The sequence below is a fragment of the Bombus huntii genome, unplaced genomic scaffold (assembly GCF_024542735.1).
Source record: "Bombus huntii isolate Logan2020A unplaced genomic scaffold, iyBomHunt1.1 ctg00000245.1, whole genome shotgun sequence".
Classification (NCBI taxonomy): Eukaryota; Metazoa; Arthropoda; class Insecta; order Hymenoptera; family Apidae; genus Bombus; species Bombus huntii.
The window spans coordinates 24,343-42,756 of NW_026099460.1; the positions used below are offsets into that span (position 1 = coordinate 24,343).

General features: G+C 38.3%; 2 protein-coding genes and 1 pseudogene across 2 annotated transcripts in view; all 3 read right to left on the reverse strand.

Annotated features, from left to right (window-relative positions):
* The window catches only part of LOC126877786 (venom protease-like), an 18,639-nt gene extending 9,809 nt beyond the window's left edge, over positions 1–8,830 (reverse strand). The window contains exon 1 of the mRNA XM_050640310.1: positions 8,062–8,830. The gene's annotated coding sequence lies outside the window, so the exon portion shown is untranslated. The remainder of the gene's footprint in view (positions 1–8,061) is intronic.
* The window catches only part of LOC126877787 (venom protease-like), a 28,049-nt gene extending 10,521 nt beyond the window's left edge, over positions 1–17,528 (reverse strand). The window contains exons 1-6 of the mRNA XM_050640312.1: positions 17,393–17,528; positions 16,920–17,009; positions 16,243–16,545; positions 15,966–16,067; positions 15,748–15,893; positions 14,496–15,420 (exon numbers count right to left, since the gene is read on the reverse strand). Coding sequence (XP_050496269.1) covers positions 15,256–15,420; positions 15,748–15,893; positions 15,966–16,067; positions 16,243–16,545; positions 16,920–17,009; positions 17,393–17,471 — 885 coding nt within the window. The 5' untranslated portion in view covers positions 17,472–17,528 and the 3' untranslated portion in view covers positions 14,496–15,255. The remainder of the gene's footprint in view (positions 1–14,495; positions 15,421–15,747; positions 15,894–15,965; positions 16,068–16,242; positions 16,546–16,919; positions 17,010–17,392) is intronic.
* On the reverse strand, positions 3,857–18,408 carry LOC126877790 (venom serine protease Bi-VSP-like; annotated as a pseudogene).
* Positions 18,409–18,414: the final 6 nt, after the last annotated feature.

An 18,414-nucleotide genomic window follows, 5' to 3' on the forward strand; every position in this document is an offset into this window, starting at 1 on the left:
CATTAACGTACATTTCCCTCACTTTCCGAAGCAAAGCTTTTCTCAACGAATCCGGTGCCTTCGCATCCCTAGACACATCCCAACGAGTCTTCCTCCGCAGCAGCATCGCGACAAAAAGTCAGTCTATTGCCGCGAGTCGACATATCACGATCGTTATACTTACACGGTTCGAGCCCCCCTTCTCCCACCTAGCATTCTTTTCCAACGACCAACACGAATTAGCCAATAAACATTAACGTACATTTCCCTCACTTTCCGAACCAAAGCTTTTCTCAACGAATCCGATGCCTTCGCATCCCTAGACACATCCCAACGAGTCTTCCTCCGCAGCAGCATCGCGACAAAAAGTCAGTCTACTACCGCGAGTCGACATATCACGATCGTTATACTTACACGGTTCGAGCCCCCCTTCTCCCACCTAGCATTCTTTTCCAACGACCAACACGAATTAGCCAATAAACATTAACGTACATTTCCCTCACTTTCCGAACCAAAGTTTTTCTCAACGAATCCGATGCCTTCGCATCCCTAGACACATCCCAACGAGTCTTCCTCCGCAGCAGCATCGCGACAAGAAGTCAGTCTATTACCGCGAGTCGACATATCACGATCGTTATACTTACACGGTTCGAGCCGAATAATTATCTAAGCTCTCGACATCTCGTGCAATCATTGTCCGCACTCGCAGCGTATCTCGAATCGTAGCTATCAAAGCTCTATCTTATAGCCGCGCATTCGCGAACCGAATACAATCGCGAATCCTGTATCAAGTGTACTCATTGACATTATAGTGAATAAACATTTATCGTTCAATAAATCTGAGTTTTCCTTCCGATCCTATCACGACATATCCCCTCAAAGTGGTGACCCCGACGTGGTTATCAGTAAAAGAGGTGACCGTGATAGTACTCGTGAAACGTAACACCGTGAATCTAAATCAGTTCGAAATGACCACTAACGCCCATTCCAAACGTACGACGGCCGGCGGGGACAAGGATAAACGCTCGATAAACGCTCCTTTCCACGTGCCACCGTTCTGGCCTGACGATGTTGACTTGTGGTTCAAGATGTTGGAATTGCAGTTCAAAACTTTCCGGATCACGAGTGACCAAGTAAAATACCAGGCCGTCGTTGCGAATCTCGACAGGTCGCACATGAGATTAATTCGAGACGTATTGGACGCCTCACCGGCGACCGGGCGTTACACGTACGTCAAAAAGGAGCTGATGAAGAGATTGGGAGAGTCGGGCGCCAAGAGACTCCGACATGTAATCGAAAACGAACAAATGGGGGACAGGAAGCCCTCTCAGTTTTACCGTGTTCTAAGAAGCCTAGCCGCCAATTCGTTAACAGACGATGTCATCCTCATCGTCTGGAAAAGTCGACTTCCGTCGCGCGTACGGAGCTGCCTAGCCTCTGTACAGAACAAAGACCCGGAAACCCTCATACAAATAGCCGATATCATTTACGAAGCCACCTCTGAATCAGGGCAGATCGTCGCGGCCAGCGCAGGCCGACTACCTACTATAACCCACCCACCTTTCCAGAACAGCGGATTAGGCGACGCTATGGCAGCCGTCGTCAACTCGGTCACCGAGCTGTTAGCGCGAATCGACGCCTTTGTGAGCGAGATACGAGCGCTAGTAGCCGAACAAAGAAACAATGAACACCGCAGGGCACGAGCGCAATCACGCTCGCGTACACAATTCCGCCGCCGTTCGCGCTCTCGCGATCCGCCGCGGCAAGACGGACTGCGTTACTATCACGCACAGTTCCGAAAAAGCGGGAGAAAGTCCACACTCCCTTACTCGCGGAATTCGAGAAACGGGACCAGCCGTCCGTAAAAGCGGCAAACGACGACGGTTTGACATCTCGCCGCATATTCGTAACGGACAAGAACTCGCAGATCTCCTACCTGATCAGTCTCACGGTAGACGCGTCCGACTACGCAATAGGGGCAGTATTACAACAACGCGCGAATAACGAATTACAACCGCTAGGATTCGCAACGAAATCTTTGACCCCCGCTCAGTAAAAATATAGCGCGTATGATCGCGAACTACTCGCAATATACACCGCAGTCAAACATTTTCGACACGCCTTAGAAGGCAGAAACTTTACAATATATACCGACCTATATATATATATATAAACCTCTCACCTTCGCGTTCAAACAAAAATTAGAAAAATGTTCGCCGCGACAATTCCGACATTTAGACTATATAGGACAATTCACCACCGACATTCGAAACATAAAGGGCCTAGACAACAACGCAGCCGACGCTCTGTCACGCATCGACGCGATAGGGAAGTCGGTGGATCACCAAACTCTCGCCGTCGCGCAAGAAAACGACAACGAACTCCGCGACATCGTAAATTCCAACACAACCGCGTTACGATTAAAGAAGATACGCTTTCCTGAACACGACGCGGAAATATATTGCGACGTATCAAACAACATTGTAAGGCCGTACGTGCCGAAATCCTTGCGACGCGATGTATTTAATTCGCTCCACCGACTTTCCCATCCAGGGATACGCGCAACGCAAAAACTGGTGACGTCGCGTTTCATTTGGCCATCCATAAATAAAGATTGCCGGACTTGGGCACGACAATGTATCCCGTGTTAACGATGCAAAGTCACCAGGCACGTATCCTCGCCCGTCGGAACATTCGGAGAATTAGCAGGCCGTTTCGAACACGTACACATAGACATTATCGCGATGCCATTTTCACAGGGCTACCGATATTGTCCAACGTGTATTGACCGCTTTTCGCGTTCGCCCGAAGCCATTCCCATCGCCGACATGGAGGCAACAACCGTCGCTTCAGCCCTCCTCTCCACATGGATAGCTCGGTTCGGCGTACCTTTAAAAATAACGACCGATCAAGGACGCCAGTTCGAATCAAACCTCCTCAATGAACTGTGCCGGTTGCTTGGCATCAAGCATTTACGCACAACAGCCTATCACCCCGCGTCCAACGGGATCGTAGAACGCCTACACCGACAACTAAAGGCAGCAATAAAATGTCACAATACGAGCAATTGGGTAGAAATCCTACCAATTGTTTTATTAGGCATAAGAACCGCTTTCAAGGAGGACCTGAACGCGACGGCAGCCGAAATGGTTTACGGTACCGGCATACGATTACCGACTGAGTTCTTCGCACCAACGATGCAACAGGCCAATACGGAATTCGCGAACCGTTTAAAAGAGCAAATAGAGAAAATCAGGCCTCACCCGATTACGCGACACGGCGAGAAGAAAACCTTCGTGTTCCGCGAGCTCGAAACAGCACCATATGTAAATACAAATGTACGCCACGACGCGAGCGGAGGTCCTTTACAACCACCGTACGACGGACCTTACCAGGTTATACAGCGTGGAAAAAAGACTTTTACCATCAAAATAAATAATAAAAATGTAATAGTCTCCCTAGATCGGTTGAAACCCGCTTTTACTGTATCTGACGACATCGAACAACAACAATTAAAAACTAGCGCAGGAACCCACGACATGTTTATACCGGTTAAAACCACAACTACGCAAAACACCGAGCGGGCACAGCAACGCGAAGACGACTCAAGAAGTCGGTATACCACGCGCTCGGGCAGGAGAATTCGCTTTCCTGATTATTTCCAGGCAGGTTTTAAATAAGTAGCACGTAAGATCTATCAAAAAATGTATAAAACGTTATCACTGGTAAGGGGGTACTGTGGCGGCACTTGACAGTAAACTTCCCAACAGTTTACGTCGCGTGACGCACGACACAAAGACCCTATACCTGCGGACAAGATGATTGCCAAATGTCGATACATTCGTACCGAATATTTCCAGCTAGCCTAAGGACCGCTATACATATGTAGTATCTAAATAGTCTAGAGTAAGGACAAGAAAGGATGTTCTATTTGAAGTGAAGTTTAGTTTTATTTTAACAAGCAATACCCAAAAACTGACTACAAATTATACTTATCTATAACAAGTATTAACTTATTATAAATAATTAGCCATGTTACTGCGCCACGCAAGAAAAATTACTGAAAATTCTCAACGCGAGAATTCATTGTAATTTTAATAAATAATAATAAAAAAAAAATATTTTCCTACGTCTAACACTCGGCTTACAACGTCTATCTTCCCAGGTCAAAAAATACTGAGCCTCAACACTCCATTACTCATTTGGCTTTGACATCACCAAGGCATACCCTCTTACTTACACACACACACTCTCTCTCTCTCTCTCTCTCTCTCTCTTTCTCTCTTCCCCAGCACTCTTACGATTCTTAGTCTATATCTTAAATTTACAACTTATACTATCCCGAGAAAACTCAAACTTAAATATATGATAGACCAAGCGTATACCCCCCCTTTTTTTGATATTACACATATAGTCAAAAATGCAGAAACAGTGTATTGAATTGGAAAGTGATAAAAAATAAGCGAAGTTTCGATGTTGCACGTGATTGCATGTGCATACAGGACATTTTTAGCGAATAAAAAATAGTTTTTGAAGACTCGAGATTTATCTTGTATTTTATGAACTTTCTGTGTCCCAACCTCTAGAAGCTCTCTATCTTATGAAGCGTTTTAGATTAGCCGGAAAATTTTGTATTTACATACAAGAAGTATACGTTTTAAATGGAATATTTAATCAGGCTCTTGATACATCAGAAAGAAAATTTATAGAAACCTTCAGAGAGTTGGTTTATTATTATCAAAATTAGTATAAATATGATTAATGGAAATTTATTTAATGGTCGTTTATAATCTTTACGTATCTAAGTGGTACAAGTATAACGTACGTAAAAAATTAGTGTAGTTTCGATGTTACATTTCATGCATTTTAAGACTATAATTCTTGACGTAAAAAACAATATAAATTTGAGCTGTCTCTTATCTCCACAATAAGAAAATCCAACTTTACCTTTCGTACACGAAAAATGACATTTATGGAACAGTAATAATCGTATTATTGCAACGCTGGGAGAATGAAGTTGTCGAGGTACGAAGTGATCCTAGTGTAAACACCAGGATATCCAGCTACAGCACACGCATGACCATAAGACACAGCACCTATTAGATAGAAGGTTAATTGCTGTCGTATCATCAGTGGTCCGTCGCTGTCACCCTTAAACGATCGTTAAATTTTTAATCAAAGATACTGAAATATATCAATCGAATTATATTGAAATAATTATGCTATAACTAAGATTAGAAGGAAATTAGATTAAATACCATAACTATTTAACTATTAAATAACTATTAAATATTAAACTAAACTATTAAATTGTGTTTATCCATTATTTTTAAAGTTTAAGACGTCGATTTGATGTTGATTCGAATTAATGCGTCTTCAGACACCGTATAATTTGTTGTTAATCTGTTACTTAATTACCGTACAAGCATCCTTTCCACCCTGAGCATACCCGGCGCATATTACACCATCAGTGATAGGTGCATTAGGAAATTTGGAATAAGCTGTCTTACATTCGGCGTTGCTAACCACTGGCACTTATACTTCCATTAATACATCACTTCGTGATCCTCCTACGAAGAAAATGAGAAAGACATTTAAGACTGGAACTGTTTAATTTTATTGTAAAATTGTTATCACTTACTATATCTTAATGCTCTCCATCCAGCAACAAGGGGGTTATAGCCCACGAAGTTTTTATTTCGTAGGGACTCCTCAATGGGGAGACAAATGGGATGTATGTACTCTGAAAAATAAGAAAACAAATGAAAGTGAAGGAAATGAATGACGAAAAGTATAAGAAAGAATAGTACATGTTTTATGATACAATATGTGTGTACGGTAAGAAATTTTAGGAAACGATTCTCCATTAATACTCAATAGCATATACTCAACAATATTTGAGGACTTACTCGAAAATGGCACCTCCTCCACCAATCTAAGAATGGCAATATCATGATTGTGTATATTGGGAGTATAATCAGGGTGTATTAGTTTAGATTCGAATCCCATTTGAATAGGATGCGCTCCGTCGTCATTCTCGTTTAGGTTTAAGTCTCCGATACGAACCACGTACAAGTCACTGCGTATTGCACAATGTGCTGCGGTCAAAACATGCCTAGCCGATATCAGGGAACCTCCGCATTTCCATTCTGGTTCAGTATATCTGGGTTTTGGGGATTACGAAAAGCTAATGCAGCGATCCACGGCCAAGCACCTAAAACGCAATAGACATAGTTGTGAACATACATCATTTTCTCTCGCGTAAGTACCTTTAAAGTTCATTCTTCGCAGTAAATCGCTTATTATTAATCGGAAAGGAACAGATAAAACGTACCAAGCTTAGCTGGTTTACCACCAACCACCCTGGGATGCTCGCCGTTGCTGAAACCACAATATGGTGGACGCAAGGTCACGTACTTATACACAGTTTCTATTAAAATCCCTCTCTTCTCCTTGTTTGGATCGTTTGGACAACAAATGATCGGATCATGGCCCTCATATCTGCATAGTGATTGCCTCAAAAAATCGGTAGCTGTATGACCCTGTGTCTGCAGTATTTTTTGCAGAGGGTTACATGTTTTAATGTTGAGACAGTTGCCTGTTTGATTGTTCGGTGTTGTACATTCTAGATCAAACAATTTTAAAATTGTTATTTATTGTATATACATTTATACAGTTCGAAGATACGTAAGAACGCGACATCGATTACTCAACTTTCGAAATAAAAAGCCGATCAAGTCTACCGGATTGCCCAACAGACAACTTTCGACGTGAAAATATAAAGTTTTAATTGATTAGATATTGTGTTAGCCATACTTGAAAGGAAAGGACTACCTTCAACCTCATTTTTTAAATAAACACTTTCTCAGTTTTGCGGTAAATAAATTCTTAGGAATTCAGGACAATTTTTAGTGAATCATTTTATGCAATTAGGAAAATTCTCAGCGACAGTATGTAACACAGTTAGGTAAAAGTGATTCAAGTGCAGTACTGACATTAAACTAGAAATCTATAAAGTTGTCATTGGAAATTCCGAGAATATCTTTGCACCTTTATCTTAGGCATTACGCCAATAGTTTTCATTGACGTGATGCAATGTTTATCACGTTCATTTTGTACGTAAAACGGGTCGTTGGAATATTCGCGAAGTTAACGAATCTTTTTCTGGAAACTAAACCGGGGAAGTAGACGTGAATAATCAAGTTCAGTTTTGCCACTAACTTCGTCGCCATCTCGAAAATAAAAAATTATAAAAATCGTTTGTATTTTATGTGGTATTGCGTAGCTTCTTTCTTTTCGGTGCTAATTAACAAACGCGTAAAATTTCGAAATAGCTCGAAGGTTCCGTGACGAGGTCGTATTAGAATCTGAAGTGCATGGAAAAAGACAACTTAAAGTGCAAACCTTCGCCAGACACCATGTGAACTAATGGATGCAGGAGAGTAATTAACACCAAACATGCAAACAACACTTTGCGATCCATCATTTTTCTGAAATAAAAAAGTGACGAATTGAAAAGACGCAGGACTGATAACGATGAATGAATCTAATAAAAGAAACTTGGTTCACACTATGATTCAACGTTTTGCAACAAAGAGCGAAAAACTGTGGCGATTTAGAAAGACTGACAACAATAAAGGAAACCGAGTTCGTATTATAAATTGAATTTGCATTAGACAGGAAGCACGATCATGTGAAATAGATCGTAGGAATGACAAATATCATCGACATACGTTTCTGTGTAATTTCATGTTTGAAGATTGTTTAGTATAACACTAGAACGATCAAACTCGTCGCAGTGACAAGCTTCAAAATTTTCATTTGTGCAAATCGCTAAAAAGCTCCATAGCTCTTTTTGTAAAATTAACGTTGATTTCTGTTGAGTTAGTAAGACGACTACAAGAAACTTAGGAGAAAGGTACAAATCAGGAAAATCATTAATTTCAGATAACTTTTAATAGAAAAATCTGGATACTCGAAAATATTAAACACGTTTCTATAGGTACATAGGAAGATTTATAACAAAATACTCTATATAAATTCAATTCTTATTGTATATTTCGTTCCTACTTACCTCACTACTTACTCCTGAGAATCGTAGATATACTTGTACCAACTTTCGTCGAAGTACCTATTTATACCATCGCCTTGTCATTTCACTTACAATTATCTATTATATGGCATGTTTTATCGCACATTACCGATAGTTGTGCTACTAAAATTTACAAAACAGCAATAGCGTGGTAACAGAAATGAATACTTTCGCGCGTACAACATTACATAAAAGTAACCTTTGCGGTGAAAACTGCTCGTGTTTGCGTGTGCAACTATAATTCATCTTAAAAGTCATTGATTTGTAGGCACCGAATTATCAGAAATCAATCACGTAAATCTTAAGAATCTTCTACTTGTACGCTTGATGGTTAACTAAGAGATGCCACTCAACGATGCTCATTTTTACGAAAATTTCGCAATGCTCCAACAGTGATACTTCACGCTCGCGCTATCATACGTTAACAGTATGTCGTACCTCTCTGTATATAATATATACGCACTCGAGAGAGAGACTGACACATCGTTACTCTTTTTTCGGGAATCAATCTCTTCTTTGCCATATTCTAGCCACGGATGCTCCGTATTTTCCTACGAATGGAATTCCCTTCGTTGCCACGTTCCCGGAATCGAGCAAATATCTTAGGACGCAACTAATCAGAATATTCTAAGTTATGATTTACCATTATCAGATTTTTTACGTCAGAGGAAATGCCTGTGTCGTTGTCTAACTTAATAGTTACCATTCCATAATCACTCAAAGGAACAATGTTAAGATCGTATAAACCACGATATTCTATCTTACACAAAATTCAGGTCCTTTTATTCCAATCACATAACCATGATAATGTGACATCAATCGCATCTCAACCTACAACAGAGATAAGACATCGAGCTCCGACGTTCGAACACTTTTCCACATCATAACCTACACCAAGCCCCTCAGCATCCTCAAACCAAAAGGCATATAAGCCGAGACTTCAGCCAGCTCGGGCAGTTCTTGTTCTAGTTTCTGTTCTTGTGCAGCCCCTTTCTCTCCGGTTCAGTGTCATTCTGTTCTTGTAAGTGCTAAATTTATAATAAAGTTCGATAAAAGAAAATTAATAGTTGGGTTACGACTCAGCCTTCTTTTCTCTTACAATCCAAGTGTCAATTTTACGTTACAATAATCTTCAATGTAGCTCCTCAATATATAATATTCCAAAATTTATTGGATGTATAGGATGTACGAACCATGAAATTCTAACGCGAGCAATTGAACGCGCAAATAGAGGTCCTCTAGCATCCAGCACGTAATTCCTGTTATTTGTCACCGAGATGATCTCGTGTCCTTAGACACACCCCATTATAGTTTTCCTCTGTGGCATCATCGGGACGGGACGGGCATTCTTTTACGCGCTCCCGTCGACCAAAGAGTAACGTCTTTACGCTCAGCAATTATTTTTACGAGTCAGACTTAGATTCAGCGAGAACGCCCATCTGTCATCCCGTTGGCCGCGGTTTCGTTATTGAACCGGAGACCACTGTCACTAGTGTCGCGGACGTCTCACCGCCGTGGTAGATTGTCAAACCTGTGTTATTCATATGTGGCGGCACGGTCCACGGAACTTTTCAACGGCTCCGGATGCAAAGCGCGACGCCGCCAAAGCGCAACACCGACGTGCCCAATGTACCATCGATATCTTTACACTCTTTCCGCCGAATTCTCGGAAGAGCATACACGTGTCAGCACTGGCGGCACATCTAATGAATGCACGCTAGTGGGGGATATCGTTGGGCTACGAAGGGAAGAATCTGCGCGATCCGAAACAAAAGGGCAGACAGTCTGCCTTACGCCATTAAATGTGTAACTCCTCGGTACTATTTGTATAGCAATGCGTCGAATGATCTCTCGGTGTTTATCGTTATTTGTTAGTTGTTACCAGTTGTCTGTTAAGTGTAATTGTTAATTGTTAATTGTTAACTCTGATTGTTGATTAGTTCTAATTAAACTATTGTTCGTTAAAAACACCAAGAGTAGTTCCTTACGCACCTATCACCATACCACCTCACATACCTGTGTCAATAAATCGTATCTTCGTTACACCGCAACGATGGCTACCTTCAATGAAGACTCCTCAAACACCGACAACCCTATCCCCAATGTCATTCCGACATATATATCCACCGAAAATGTGCTCTTGTAGACAAACGCTCGATTCGCGTCATAGCTTTTAAAGCTTGTCGCATCTCAATCCGTTGGAAAAAGTTTTTCCTGCAGCATATTTTATTTTTACGAACCAACAAGGTCTTTGTTTATTTCCTTCTTTTTTTTGCTCCAATTTCCCCATTGTTTTTTCAAGGATAGTATTTCAGAGCCACTAGTCAAGTTTATTGTAACAATAAACGTACGTTTCGGAAACATTTTGTGCTGTGAAACAGAATACACTAAAGTTTGAAGGTCACATCGATTTTCGAAAGTTTATAAATGGAGGTGTATGACAGTATCACCAGCTGTTGCTGTCCAAGTAACTCCAACATCGAAATACTACAACGATTCCAATCGAAAACGCTAAGAGCCTTAATAGACGCACCTTGGTATGTTACCAACGAAACCATCCATCGCGACCTCAAGATACCTACAGTCAAAGAGGAAATAGCAAAATATAGCGACAGATATAGCAAAAGAGTTAACAAACACCGAAACCCCCTAATCGCTGGACTACTCGATACGACGGACCAGATTCGCAGGCTGAAGAGGCACTACCCGCTAGACCTAAACGTTAGATTCATTTAGTTATCCAAATTAAGCATATGCACTTACTTATAATACTTATAAATTATACCTATCTATAATAAGTATTAACTTATTGTAAATAAACAGCCATGTCACTGCGCCACGTCAGAAAAATTACTGAAAATTCTCAACGCGAGAATTGATTGTAATTTCAACAAATAAATAAAAAAAAAGTACCTTTGTAATATCGTAGAATAGCTTTGATTGGAGATCGGCTGAAAATAGAAAAACCGTGTACGTCGTGTTTCTGTGGTTCGTTTACATTTAAGAGTGTCTACGTGACTAAGTAGTTGGTAGTTCTTACATAGGTATGAAGGAAACAGTAGACAACGTTAGAAGAAGGACGGTTTCGCTATCCAAGGCGAATCGAAAAGTGTGCGTGTTGCGAGAATCAGAGTTGATCGAGACGTCGAAGCATAGAGTCGTTAGAATTGAGTTGCGAGTGTTGTCGAGTGTTAGAATTGCTAGTGAGAGAGAGAGAGAGAGAGTTACCAAATAGTTGTCAAGTTATTTGTTGTAAATACGAGCGTTGCATGTAGTTTTCCTGTTAATCAAACATCGTTTCTCTGTCTAACTAATATCTGTATTTTCAATCCATTATTAATATATTCCGATACTACACCTTCCATAAATCTCATAGATTTCCTAGTAAAGGTCCTTCAAACCAAACAAACGTCTATTTCCGAAGAATTTCTAAAGACTATTGTCTACCACGGCTGGACAAGGGAAAGTTAGTTTTTCTCACGTACGCTGCAACTTTCCTCCCACTAACCACCTTCTCTCGAGGGCGGTTAAGACCCTTCGTTTAACCAATTAACAACGAAGCCTATTCCCTCACTCTCCTAACTAAAATCGTCACCAACAAATCCGATGGTCCCGTGCGCTAGACACACCCATCCTTAGCTTTCCTCCGAGACAGCATCGTCTCCCAAGACAGTACTGATTTTACATCCTTCGAACGGTCAACATCTTTTTAACCGGGTATACACACCCGTAGATCAGTCACTCACTCATCTCGTACATACGCACCAGCGTAACTGCCTTCGTTATAAGTTGTTGGAATAAACGGTGAAATATAACTTACTCTACTGTGTCATATTCATTTAACCACCTCTGTTATCTTAACCGAAACTGGGGAGCGACTACTTCGCGGCGTCGATTCACCGAATCGTAGCGAGAAGTACGTATCGTAGTTTATGATTTGCAACAGAATCCCTGCATCAACGCATGTTCGCGAAACATACAACTTCACGCACCAAATGTCGATTACAGTCAATCGACACTAATAATCAATAATTTGTCTGCGAGATGCTCCTCTGGAAGTTTTAACTATATATATTCCGGTTTTAACTATATATATTTAACTATATATATTAACTATATATTTTCCCTAGGAACAGTAAGATTTTAACGATACAACTTTATCAAGAGATCTTAATGTCATAAACGGTATCGAAACTTCGTAATTAATATTGTTAAGGAAGAAAATATTGGTAATCTCCTCGAACGACGAGCGCTTGATATTCACAATTAGAACTCGATATCTTAGCTTCTTATAATATCCTAATAAAATGTTATTTATCGATTACAATTGTCCTGTCGTATTTTATTGTGTTTACTTTATAAATGTGAACTTTATTCAAAAAGAGTTCATCGATGATTATCCATTACAGGTTGTTAATAAACCTGAATCATGCACAAAGGAATTGCCGTTAATAACTTAAGATTCTCTGCCCGTCGTACAGGGTATATATAGTAATTATTCTCGACGATCGTAACGTTTAAGTCCAATTCGAGCTTATAGTCCCATGCGAGTTAAACAACGACAATAGTTTGAATTTCTATTTGTTCGTTTGTCGTCTGTTTATACCCGGAGCACCTGCTGTAAACCAATAAAAAATTTATTAGATCTATAAATAACACATATAAAACTTATTAATTTATAATTAATATAAAATAGGAGAGCACGAAACTTCCTATTTTATGGATATGTTAAATCTTTGTAAAAAATACCATATCATTAGTATCATTTTAATCGTTCTAAAGGATTTAGCCGCACAAAGCTGGGACCCTTGGAAGAATCGATATTCACGCGTGACAAATTGAAATTGTACAAAGGTTCCGGTACGAACATCACAAGTGTCGATACCAGGGGCACAGGCACATGTTCTGGGTTTATTATATATTTATAAAGGGCTGACGATTTAGTGGATGGTCCGGGTAAATTTAAATTGTAAATTAACGCATTGCTGGTTTCAAATAAAAGCCTGGATAAGAGCGGATATGGTATGAGAGTCTGTCGTGGAAAGGGGAACAGGCCGCTTTTATTTGTAAAGTTTGAATCTCCTCGATATTGAAGATGTTGAAGCTGCAAATATGTATTTCATTTTAATCCATTCGAGACCGAGATTTAATTGTAAGACTTCTCCCGATGGAAAAATATTTACTGGTCTGGAATCGTGCATCGCTAATTAGTAAAAAAGTTATAAGCAAGAAAGCAATTTTACTACCGGATTGGTATTTCTATTTTATTGGAGATTAATTAACCTGAGTAAACCAACAAAAACTTATCGAAAATCAATCGAAATTAAATCACCTTTTCAAACAGGCTATAAATAGCCAACTAATATTTGCAGTAATAAACTTCACTTTCGAATAAAGTATACGCTCTATAAATTGTAAATTGATAATTTCGTTATTATATCATTTTTCTTAGTCTAAACTGAATTCAGTGAAAAGAGCTTTCAATTGAATTACACACTTCATTAGTTTATGAATTATATTCGTTACCATACGTACAAAAGAAGGTTGACTGGTTTAAAAATTCAAAGGGTAGAACCTCCAAGCTCACGATTGGAAACAGATTCAGTTCAATGGTTTAATTTGCCATTTAATTGAATTCTCTGGCAATTTCAGCGAACTGTGGGCTTTAGAAGTTTATCTTCTAGAAGGGCTCTTTGGCTCTAGAAGAAAATTGTTTAATCTGAAAAGAGACACAAATTATTAACATCATTCATCCATATGAGATTCAGAATTTTTGTTTTGAGTTGCAGAAAAAGGAATCTGTTACTAATAATTTAAATAGACTTAATAGCTCGTACGATGAAGCAACATACCAGAATTGGAGAAAATGTGTAATCTTGGGGAGGTAACCACAGATTTGTAATCAGAGCTGTTAACATAGTTTGTAAAATCTATTATGCTGTCTAACTTAACAGTTGCTATTTCATGATCATTTAAATGAACAATACTAAGATCATGTAAACCATGGTATTCTATCTTATTGTGAATATCATATACCTAGTTATATTATCTAACTTCCTAAGAATATCATCAAATTGAGGTCCTTTTATTCCAATCACATGACCATGATAATTTGACTCTTCATTGTATAATGTTCCAAAATTTATTGTATATATGATATCAAGGTATTAATTCTTTTTTCCCAAGGTACAATCTCATTAAAATTCTGATAGAATTAAAAATTAATTATTCATACTCTAATAATTATACATTTTCAATAGAGTATAGTCAAAGATATATACTTGAGCAAATGTAGGGGAGACTCCTTGATATTCACAAATGACACTAGACTACACATCATTGTACCACTTCTTTATGCACCAGCATTTTGATTAATAATCTGAAGAATCATACAAAGTACTTTTACAAAGTCTGTATAAAGTACGGTAAATATGCGCAATATTGAAGCATTCAACGGAGTAATGGTAATGTACGTTCAAAGATAATGTACGTCACTATATCTATACTTACACGCAATAAAATACGAATAGATTTAACATTATAAATTTTTTTATGCATCATAATAGATTGGGAATTAAAGTGTTTTGTAAATATCTGTAATGTATAAGTATACCTCTGGCTGAATGGAAATTTCTGTTACATACAGCTAAACATGCAGAAAGAGTGTATTTAATTAGGAAGTGATAAAAGAATAAGTAAAATTTCGAGGATTCACGTAATTTCAGGAATAGACAGAAAATTTTCAACGGAAAACAATAGTTTTGAAAGACGCGAGGTTTATCTTTGTTTCTGGAACTTCTGGAAGCTCTCTATCTTATGAAATGTTTCAGAGTAGTCCGAAATTTTGCATATACATACAAAGAGTAAACGTTCTATGTGGAATATGCTCTTGATACATCAGAAATAAGATTTATAAAAGCTTTGCGAAAGTTGATTTATTATTACCATCAAAAAAGAAGGAGCGGAAATAGTAATTTAATTAATGTTCGTTTATCATTTTTATATCTCTATGTCGTGCATTTTTAGCGTGTCTAAAAAATTAGTGTCGCTTCAAAGTGACATTTCATGCATGTTAAGGCTATAATCCGTGCCATACAAAACAATAAGTCTGAGCTGGCTGTTATCACCACAATTATAAATTCCAGCTTTGCTTCTCGTACACGAAAAATTATATTTATGAGACACTAATAATTTTGCAACACTGGCAGAATGAAGTCGTCAAAGTACGACGTGACCCTAGTGTAAACGGCGGGAAATCTAGCAGTGCCACACCTGTGACCACTGGACAAAATACCTATTTGATAGTAGGTGAATTGCTGTGGTATTATCAGTGGTCCGCCGCTGTCACCCTGAAACGATCGTTAAATTTTTAATCAAGATTACTGAAATATTTCTATCGAATTATATTGAAATTATACTTATATACAGTAACAATCTATTATTAATTTATGTATTGATATATTCCAATTTTTAATGTACATGTTATATGTATTTTAAGAAAAACTAAGATTAGAAAGAAATTATATTAAATATAATAATGATGTGTGAGAAGTGGACAAAAGTCTTAAGTTAACTTTAATAATATTTCCAATATTTAAGAACTCGATTTGACGTTGATTCGAATTGAGTTATCATCAGATACTGTATAATTTATGGTAAATCTGTTATTTAATTACTTGACAAGCATCCTTTCCTTTCTCGCCGGCGCATATTACTTTTGTGGTGATACGCTGCTTGTCAATTGGCCAATAACCTTTCTTGCATTCGGTGTTGCTAATCACTGGCACTTGTACTTCCAGTAATGCGTCACTCAAATTTCCACCTACGAAGAAAATGAGAGGGACATTTAGAACTGGAACAAATTTCATTTTGTTATGAAATTAGTATTACTTACCATATCCTACCGCTCCCCATCCAGCAACGAAAGGATGGAAACCCTCGAAGTTGTTATTTCGTAAGGGCTGGTCTATGGGGAGACAAATAGGACGTATATATTCTGAAAAGTAAAGAAATAAATCATAGTGAAGAAAACGAGGGACGAGATGTATAAGGAAGAATTCTACACGTTTTATAATACAATATACATATACAGTAAGAAATTTAACGAAATGATACTTCAGTAATACCCAGTAGCATAGATATTAGAAACTCAATAATATTTGAAGACTTACCCGAAAATGGAACATCTTTCTTCAGTTTAAGAATAGCAATATCATCATGGTGTGTACCGTTAGTATAATTAGGATGTTCTAGTACATATTCGATTTCTATTTGAACAGGATGCGCTCCATCATCATCTCGTCCTAGATCTAAGTCCCCGATACGAACCACGTACAATCCAAAAATTTCTACGCAATGTGCTGCAGTCAAAACATGCCTAGCCGATATCAGGGAACCTCCGCAGCCCCAAAACGGTTCTCCATCTGGATCAGCGCAATCAATATAACCTAATGCAGCGATCCATGGCCAAGCACCTGAAATGCAATAGTATAGTTGTGAACATGCATAATTTCCTCTCGCGTAATGAGTTAAACGCTATTATTATGTATTCGATATTCGATCATGCAAAGGACGATACGTACAAATACTCTCAAATAAAGATTTGATTAAAAGAGAAATTAAATTTTGACTACAATGTAATAACAAGTATTAGATAATTCCATAAAATTTCTACTTGAATTATACGGAACTCATAAGTTCAAACATATAATTTCTCCCCTAACAATTTTCGATCTCTGTCCATACTGTACTTTGATATGCTGGCTAGTGCCTTTCAAGTTTATGCTTCATAGTAAATCGCTTCTAATTAAACGGAAAGATTAATCGAAAAGAAAGACATAAAACGTACCAAGCTTAGCTGGTTTACCGCCAACCACCCTGGTATGTGTAACGTTGCTAAAACCACAGTGTGGTGGACGCAAGGGCACATTCGAGGTTGCTATAAAACATTTATAGTGAAAGAAGTTATTATATTTAGAGAATTGACAGTAGAGTGATGAATTAATTCGTCCTCGCTGGTTGTTTCACGATTATCCTGGTTATCACGTTTGTTTTCTACGTGAAGCGAGTCGTTGGAATATTCGCGAAGTTAACGAAGCATTTTTCAGAAACAAAACCGGTGAAGAGGTGAATACTTAGGTGGAATTTTCCCAGTAACTTCGTGACCATTAACTTCGTGACCATCTCGAAAATAAAAAATCAAACGTGTTCCATTCAATTTTATGTGGTCACGCGTGACTTCGCTTTTTTCACTGATAAAGGCTGTGTGACGAGATCGTACTGCAATCTGCAGTATGGAAAAAGACAACTTAAAGTGCAAACCTTTAGTGCGCCCCGCTTGAACCGATGGATGCAGGACAATTAACGCCAAACATGCGAACAGTATATTGAAGCCAATCATCGTCCTAAAATAAAAAAGTGACGAATCGAAAAGACGCAGGACTGATAACAATGAATGAATCTAATAAAAGAAACTTGGTTCACACTATGATTCAACGTTTTGCAACAAAGAGCGAAAAACTGTGGCGATTTAGAAAGACTGACAACAATAAAGGAAACCGAGTTCGTATTATAAATTGAATTTGCATTAGACAGGAAGCACGATCATGTGAAATAGATCGTAGGAATGACAAATATCATCGACATACGTTTCTGTGTAATTTCATGTTTGAAGATTGTTTAGTATAACACTAGAACGATCAAACTCGTCGCAGTGACAAGCTTCAAAATTTTCATTTGTGCAAATCGCTAAAAAGCTCCATAGCTCTTTTTGTAAAATTAACGTTGATTTCTGTTGAGTTAGTAAGACGACTACAAGAAACTTAGGAGAAAGGTACAAATCAGGAAAATCATTAATTTCAGATAACTTTTAATAGAAAAATCTGGATACTCGAAAATATTAAACACGTTTCTATAGGTACATAGGAAGATTTATAACAAAATACTCTATATAAATTCAATTCTTATTGTATATTTCGTTCCTACTTACCTCACTACTTACTCCTGAGAATCGTAGATATACTTGTACCAACTTTCGTCGAAGTACCTATTTATACCATCGCCTTGTCATTTCACTTACAATTATCTATTATATGGCATGTTTTATCGCACATTACCGATAGTTGTGCTACTAAAATTTACAAAACAGCAATAGCGTGGTAACAGAAATGAATACTTTCGCGCGTACAACATTACATAAAAGTAACCTTTGCGGTGAAAACTGCTCGTGTTTGCGTGTGCAACTATAATTCATCTTAAAAGTCATTGATTTGTAGGCACCGAATTATCAGAAATCAATCACGTAAATCTTAAGAATCTTCTACTTGTACGCTTGATGGTTAACT